At 44.6% G+C, this 8480-nt stretch overlaps 1 protein-coding gene across 1 annotated transcript; it reads left to right on the top strand.

Moving 5' to 3' along the window:
- The first annotated feature begins 728 nt into the window (after positions 1-728).
- On the top strand, positions 729-7118 carry LOC119169465 (uncharacterized). Its single transcript, XM_075894017.1, has 3 exons — positions 729-1115; positions 2391-2590; positions 4497-7118. Exons 1-3 carry the CDS (start codon positions 1015-1017, stop codon positions 4583-4585), a joined length of 390 nt encoding a protein of 129 aa, XP_075750132.1. The 5' UTR covers positions 729-1014; the 3' UTR covers positions 4586-7118.
- Positions 7119-8480: the final 1362 nt, after the last annotated feature.

The following is an 8480-nucleotide window of genomic DNA, read 5'->3' as shown; positions in this document are numbered from 1 at the left end:
CACTTCTTTACCTGGAGACAGTCGTTGTCGTTGTCACGCTGGTGTCGCAGTGGAGGATCTTCGTATTTAGAATCACCAGCGGCCTCGCCTTCACAGGTCACCCACTTCAGTTTTCCGGGTTTGGACTAGGCGAACGATGCCTAGATGCGTTTGGAAAGGAACGTGGGCTTGGCGAGCACTGACATAGAGGGGATGGTGTCCGCGGTTGGTGACGACGATGCAGGTCGAAGCTCTGACGTGAGCACAGGTATTCCTTGATGTCGGACGGCCTTTCGCCGTTTCGCGGACACGGTGCGTTGACCGCAAATCCTCGATGACCAGCTTGACGATATCGGCAAAACCGGTAAAGATGGCCAGCCACTCCACAGTGGAAGCACAGGGGCCTACGTTCCGCATCTCACCATACATCGCTTTTCCGAGGTCTTGTCTCTGTCGGAAGAGGTGCGCTGTGAGTTGTGTCGTGTTGCGCCCTAGCTAAAGGCCATGCGCGTTCGGGCCGGCTGCAGTAGCTGAGAAAGGGACTGAGCTCTTCCGATGCGCGCGAGATAACGTCCATCCTTTATTCCATGCAACTAGCATACATATATAGCAGACACTCATGTGACCAATGATGTCACGTACAAACGACACTTTACAATTGCGGGCGACAGCAGGGGGGTGAAACTTCGCGGTTTTCTGTCCCGTGACCGCAGCGATCCTAACGTTTGGGGGCTGTACTACCTAAATGAACGTTCTTGTTCTATTTTATAGTTATTACTAGGTTACTCATTCACTCCGGAGTTTTTACTACACAAGGGAACCTAAAGGTTGCAGTTCGAGATTGCGAAAATAAGAGCGCCACCCGAAGTGGAAAACGGGAACTGCGCAGTCGTCCTATCTCTCACGGCGAAAAAGGGGCGTTTCTTTTCGCGCGCTCATGCATGCTACAGCCTGCGGTGTCCCAAAGGCCGCTTTTACCGCTGTAAAGTTTGTTTTAGCGAAACCCATGCAAGATTCAGCCAAACAGACGCATCCATGGATTCTCGCCGTCATCACAAATTGTGCTGCACTGAGTGGTGTCGGAATTCTTCACGACACACCGGCATAAAATTCTTTCGGATCCCGGCGGACGAAAGGTACGATCTGCATGCTGCTCGTTTTGTCTTTCTACGCTTGCACGGCATATCAGGATGCGGTTGCTGCAGTAGCTGTGTAATTTAATTGAGCTACACGTACATGATTTATTCATTACATTCTGATTGTCTGCTTTTCGGCTTCAATTATACATGACATGCACGGCAGAGCATCTGGAAATTATTCCAGCGAATACATTTGCTACGCACGATTGCTTATACTTGCGTTTTCAATTTAATGCGTTTCGATCGTGCATTGCATTTCGATGTTGCACTTTGGCTCAAGGCAATGCAAGGCATGTCACAAATGTATTTGTAGCAGCATATACAGTAACTAATAGAACAGTGTAAGCTTATCCGCACTCTTTTTATTACCTTTTGATTGCCTGCGTTCAGTCTGTTCTCGTTGCATGCGTTATTATTATTCTTGAATATTATCAGCCTATTTATGTCCATAGCTGGAGGACGGCGATTCCCATAATCTTTTGGCTATAAGGGAGGGTCCATATACGTTCATAGCATGTGTTGTTAGTACTATGTTAATTAAGTACTGAGTACATAAATTATTACACTTGCGAGCTTAGACGGATGTTATTACATTATTGCGTTTCAATTGTGTGTTTTCATTTTGGCCTCACGTAAATCCATGGCATATTGCAGAGGAATTTAGCAATAAATTTATAAAGTACTAATTTATAATGTATACTTCAATTTCATGTTTTCAGTTTTAGCCTTAAGTACATTTACGATATATCTACAAAAATGCAATTGCAGCTAAAAGCCCATAAATAATTGGACAATGTAAACTTACGTGTTCTACTAATTTATTACCGGTTTTAATAAGGTTTTTATGAAAGATTTGCAGCAGGGCGCGAGAAATACCCGAGGAATACGCAGTGCGCGAGGATATATGTGTACGAATAGTTGTTTAGAGATTTTGGTGTGGGATGATTGCTATTGTCTGCAAAAATGTATTTTGAATTAGGAGGAAAGCTGGAGTCGTTGCCACCAAACATTACTATCGCGCAAGTAGAATCATGTATCCACGTCTTTTAATAATAAAGACAGATTTTATTTTAAAGTTTGCTTTCAGGATTGCTCTCACAAGTCGTCTTGGTTACAAAAATTCAATTAAGAAAGGAAGATGAGAAATGTATCAAATAACGCTTACTTCGAACAAAGATGCCAGTTTTCACTCAAAGCTATCCATCTACGCCTGAAAACAGAAATAAATTTATTCTATCCCAAATACTACACACGCACACATTGATTTTCCAGATCTCGCGCTAGCCTTCAGTATGCGAGACGGCAGGACCTGGCTCATTCACCACCTCGTCAGATCTACAGCAGCTACCGCCTGTGCTCTGCCCATTTCACCAGCAGAGACTACGTAGACCCTGGACAGACAAGGCTGCTCAGATGTGCTGTGCCAACAGTTTCTATCTTTGTTGATGGGCAGACACACGTCGAAAGTCCAGGTGGGAATACTGTAAAGTGATCATACAACAGCACAAACTTTCATGCCTCTACATCTATTTACAGAAATGTCTTAATACTCAATATGTGTACCTGTCCGAGTTATCATGACTCAGTATTTTTAAGATTCTCGCGCAGATTACGCCAACAATACCAACGCATGGTGTACACAGCATCCATGGATTCGCCGGCATGATTTTGCTGGTAGATATAACTAGCTAAGTAAAAAATTTGCTGCCTTCACAATCGTTAAATTTAGAGCAAACGTCTCACTCAGAATGCTCTACATGTAACCTCCTCGATTCTTATTCAGCTGTCTCTGCTATTTTACCCGTAGCGTAGCGTTTTACAGGAAAAAGCGAAAATGACCTCATAACTTGAGAGAGTACTCCATGTGGTGCGTTATCAGCTATTTCGCACATGGCGAGTGAGTAGCGGCCAACTTGGTGTCGCTGTTAAAATAATTGCGCGATAGCTCTGACAGTGGGAGCAACAGAACTGGCCTTTTAGAAATATATATATATTCTATGACACCCTAGTTCAAAGCCGCTTTTAAAATTAAGAATCCAAAAGGTACTTTATTTTTATTAGCTTTATTATTACAAAATTACTTTTATTTTCAATGGGCCAAATAAGTGTAATTGGCAAGAATTCGGTTACGCGCTAGGTCATCACGGGCACCACGATGTTAACCTGTTCTAGGCACATCGCATTAAGATTTTTAAAATATTGGTTTAGGATAGTAGGGACACCCATATGTTTAGTGAGGGACACGTAGCGTTCTCTTTTTGTGTGTTTACACTTTTTTATTACTCGTACTGAGACATAATACGCGAGGAGACCAATTAATAGTGAGAAAACGCCCTGAGTGATTGTAATTGCAAATATTTAATGTGACGCCTAATACCAGCTGTATGTATTTCACGCTGAAATCTGTGCTCCGCCAATTTCTCTTCACAGGCTCTCCTCGTCCCGCGAACACCACTTCAATGCCCACTCAAAGCGTCGATGAAGTTCAACAGACTGAGCCCTCATGTTCGCAAATTGTATTGCTCTCTAAGCTCTTTAAAACTATTCAAGATAAATTAATGCCCTGCAGCTATCGTTTTAATGTCACGTACCATTTAACAGATCCTAAAGTGCACTAGGGTGTCAGCTGGGCGAGCTAGTTCATTGCTAGGGGACGAGAACCAGAGCGATGTATACCGAAAGGCAGGACGAGACGAGTGCTTGTCCGATCCCTTTCTTGCTTGTTTGTTGCCTCCTAAGAGGGATTAGTGCCCCGCCGCGGTGGTCTAGTAGTTATGGCGCTCGACTGCTGACCCGCAGGTCGCGGGATCGAATCCCGGCCGCAGCGGCTGCATTTTCGATGGAGGCGAAAATGTTTGAGGCCCGTGTGCTTAGATTTAGGTGCACGTTAAAGAACCCCAGGTGGTCAATATTTCCGGAGCCCTCCACTACGGCGTCCCTCATAATCATATCGTGGTTTTGTAACGTTAAACCCAGATATTATTATTATTATTATAAGAGGGATTAGTGTTTTTTAAAGAAGACTATGAACTCGTTGTCTTTTTCCTATACATACCATTTTAAACGTATAACCAATAATGTTTGTTAACAAGGAGTATGCTAATGATTAGGAAAAATTAGTTGACGCTTCATGTTGCCCACGATGCTTATACATGCCATTAGTAGGCTCAATGCCCAGCAGTGTGCTTATCAGAGGCCTGTTCCCAATGCCCCAAGTTTGAATAAGTGAAGGATCGAGAACTAAATATGACCAACTGATTACTCATGGAAGTAATCACTTCAATTTTAAAAGCCACTAGAACTTTTACTAGGTTTAAAGATCATGGTCAGCTTTCACAAAAACACAGTATAAATGAGCTTTTTTTCTAAATCTTTCAGGTTCCAATCCAGCGGGTCGACAACACAAGCCTTCTAGGTGCTCGCCCCGGACAGCCAGAAAAATGAAGAACCTGGAGAAGATAAATTAGAGGCTTCGGAAGGCACTGTCAAGAATTGGCAAGAGAAATGTTAAAAAGCTTTTCCAGTCCGAGGCGTTGAATGCTATCAGGCCCTACGTCCGCAAGACATTCTTTAGATTGCTTGAGACTCAAGTTAAAATTAATGGCGTGAAACGTAGAGGACGGAGGTGGTCGCCCGAGCACCACCAGTTCGCTTTAAACTTATACTTTCATGGTCCGAAAGCGTACAGACATCTGTCAAGACTGCTTGACATGCCAACTGTGAGGTCGCTAAAGCAGTGGTTATCAAATATTCCGATGACTTCCGGAGTTATTCCAACCGCTATTGAAGCCCTCAAAGAAGCTACCCGAAATTGGCATTTAACAGATCGTGCGTGCACATTAATATTTGACGAAATGTCCTTGAAGGAACATCTGCAGTATGATGCAAAGCATGACATTGTGATGGGATTCTCCGATGACGGTAGGCAAAGAACACCAGCCATGGCAAATTCAGCGCTCCTGATACTTGTGGCAGGCATTTCAAAAACGTGGATTCAGCCTGTTGCTTACACAGTATCAAGGACCAAAACGCCCGCAGATACTCTTCATCATCTGATCATAACATTAATCAGCAGCTGCAGGGAGCCCGGTTGTTTGTGAAGGCGCTCATCTGCGACCAGGGGGGAAGCAACATCACTTTGGCAAGTAAGCTAGGTGTGACGCCTGAAGAGCCGTTTTTTGTGCTTGAAGGCCGCAAGATTTATTTCCTATATGACACACCACACTTACTTAAATGCACAAGGAATAATCTCCGCGCACCTCACAAGCTCCATATCGGGCAAAAAATTGTGGATTGGTCTTTCATTACGCAACTATACGAAAGCTCGCATCCTCTCAAACTCAAATGGGCGAAGAAACTAACCGACAACCACATTTACCGGAAGCCTTTCAATAACATGAAAGTTAAATATGCCAGCCAGGTGATGAGCAAATCGGTCTCAGTGGCCATTGATGTATTCATTGCTTTTGGCGTGTTGCCGGCATTCGCCAAACCAACAGCTGATTTTCTCGAGAAGATAGATAAGTTATTCGACTGTCTGAATAGCTCTTCTGTAAAAAAATCCAGTGACAAGTTACGTTATGCAATTTCGGAAGGGTCCGAACACCTAGTCTTTTTGCGGGAGTGCCTGTCATGGGTTGAAAGGTGGAAATTTGACGGGCCTCGGCAACCACACACAGTTGAGGCATGGAAGGTCACCTTAAAGGCTATCCTTCTCCTCTGGGACGACCTCTTCCAAGATTTTGATTTTCGTGTTCTCTTGACTCGCTGGCTACAGCAGGACCCCCTGAAGAACCTTTTCGGGCTTCTTAGGTTAAAGCATGGCTGCAATGACAACCCAAATGTGCTTCAGTTCACATCAGGTCTGAAACACATTTCTGTTGGCAAACTGGTTGCCCTTTTTTCAGAAGGAAACTGTGAACAGGATCGCAGCACTGGGTTGGCACAAATGTCAGAGCCACCTCATTCGCTTCCTACTACTTGTGATGCAGCACCAACAGTCGATATGCTTCCTGATGAGGAACAGCCCGTTAGCCATGATATAGTAGAGAATAACGTTCTCTAGTATGTTGGGGGATATCTCGTACGGCAATTTTTGTTGCACAGGCCTCCACACTGTGTGTGCAACACCCTTTTGAAGAATGCCGACCGCCAGCTTTGTGCATCACACCAGTATTTTGCTATGTTTAAGGCAAGCAACATCTCCTCAGATTTATTTGCCAATGTAACAATGCCTTCTGACGATTGCTTTCAGGATATTAAGGCCATGTAAGCTTGCTTTTTGGAATATATCGGTGTTGTGGCGCACCTGCCTAATGTGAGTGGAGTTTTGGCAGGCATTTTGCACAGTTGTATGGGAAGGCAAAAATTCTGCTCTGAAGAATGCAAGAAAGCCTTTGTGCACCTCTTTGCAAGGATTCGCCTGTTGTGGCATATTCGCTTCGTGAACATCTCCTTGGCTAAACAACGCACCAGAAAATCTGCTGCATCACGAAAAATGCGGAAGTTTTTGTAACTTTTAGGATTCTGTTTGCATATTTGAGGTCTTGAAAAACTGAGCGCTCAGAAAACACGGACGACAAAAAGACACACATATGCGCAAAAGTAGGCGCTACTTCCATATTTTTGAGTCACCGCTACTTCTATAGCTGAGGTCACCATTTTCTGCCTCTGTAGCGGACATGTGTGTGTACTATTTATCTGCTTGTATTTTGTTTTTGTTTTTTTCATGAAGCAATATAGGTATGTTACGCTGAAGAAAGCATAAACCCTTCGTGTTATTTTATGAGAACACTCTATAGTGGCTTCAGTATTTTGTAAATTTTTGCTTAGGCTTTTATAAAAAAAACCTGATGCTGAATAGAAAATGTAGCAATGTCTAACTCCGGTACCTTATGGTTTTTGTGTCATTTCGTCTTGCATCCTAAGTGTGCGGTGTGCCGTATTATCTTGTCCCACTCATGGGATGATTTTATATCGGGATACGTGCTGTGAACTTGTGTATAGTTACTACTGTTTTTTTTTGTCTTTGTATATACGTATGTGCGGCAATGTGCACTGGATTGATACTAGGTTATTAGCATGCTGGCATGTGCGGTCCACTTTTATATGCGACCAAAAACGTAAAACATTCAAGTTGTATTTGTACTGCATAAACCATACGTTTAGGCAATAAAACATTCAAACAAAATTCTTGTCTAATTTATGTTTACACGTAAAAAAACAACGTCTTACTTAGAATAAGTAGTGCACAAATAGGTGGATGGGCAGACCATCAATCAGAACGCAATGATGGCCGTTTTCATCATGTGGTGGGTTGCGCAACAAGAAGAAGGTCGCGTGCTCGCCATCTGAATACCTTCCACTCGCTCAATTTGGCTTGCTGGTGCATCCCAATTGAATTTGGCGCTAAATCCCCCCCCCCTCGCTATTCGGATCCTCAGTCCTCATCAAGATGGCGTCCCCCAGTGCATGTCTGTAATGCGCCGCCATGTTTTCGTACCGCCCCCAAACACCAGGCGTTCGTCCGGCGCTGGGAGCGAATATCGCGTTCCATGGAGGGTATAGGAAGTTTCACTCCCCTGGCGACAGCGCCAGATAACGCGGACACTTGACGCGCCTGGGCGCTATCACCACATATCCCCTTCTTTAACAATACGCTGACAGTTGCAACAAACTTCGCAGCACTGCCAGCGAAAGAACACTTTGCAGAAAACAAAAAATGTGCAAGAACAATACAGTCAATTACGGAACCCGTAGCGGTGCGGCCGTCGAACAAGACGACCAGATCGCGTTCGGTATTTAGGAAGGTCAGTTCCCGGCAAGGAAGGGCTAGATAGATCGTCAGGCGCCATGCTGTCTGTAACAGGCGCCATGCTGTCTGTAACGCGATTAGAATTCTGTTCCGTTTCTACCCGACTATCACCTGCCTGAGGAAAATATCACTATCTTCCTCATCCTCACCTTCTTTTGGCTGTGGAACAAAGCGCACCAAGGATTTCCTGTTTCTTTCTAGAACTACACCAGTGGAAGTTCTAACCACATACGACCTCGGCCGCTCAGCAAGTCGCAATACTCGCGCTTTTGCTTTGCAGTCCGTCGCCCAGACTTCCGCGCCCGGTTCGAGTGCTCGCAACAAAGCAGCCCTATGACGAAGGTTGAAGTTACTACGCTGCCGCTGTCGGGCGGTCATATCATGGCTTCTGAACTTTCTCAGGTTCACCGTCTGAGGCAGAAGGCTTGTGGGATGAACAGGCACCGTTGTGCGTAGCCGCCTGCCCATTAGAAGTTCTGCAGGGCTTTTCCCAAGTGGCCCCGGAGTGTCCCTGTACGCTAGGAGAGAAAGATATGGGTCCTTCGCTT

Source organism: Rhipicephalus microplus, chromosome 4 (genome assembly GCF_043290135.1).
Source record: "Rhipicephalus microplus isolate Deutch F79 chromosome 4, USDA_Rmic, whole genome shotgun sequence".
Taxonomy (NCBI): domain Eukaryota; kingdom Metazoa; phylum Arthropoda; class Arachnida; order Ixodida; family Ixodidae; genus Rhipicephalus; species Rhipicephalus microplus.
This window is presented reverse-complemented; position numbering and strand designations above follow the sequence as displayed.

What these genes read in the sequence shown, in the direction of transcription:
- LOC119169465 (XM_075894017.1), top strand. Translation starts at nt 1,015, where the DNA reads ATGGATTCTCGCCGTCATCACAAATTGTGCTGCACTGAGTGGTGTCGG. An exon ending in CGGATCCCGGCGGACGAAAG is followed by an intron (nt 1,116 to 2,390) that starts GTACGATCTGCA and finishes TTGATTTTCCAG; the next exon opens with ATCTCGCGCTAGCCTTCAGT. An exon ending in GACACACGTCGAAAGTCCAG is followed by an intron (nt 2,591 to 4,496) that starts GTGGGAATACTG and finishes TAAATCTTTCAG; the next exon opens with GTTCCAATCCAGCGGGTCGA.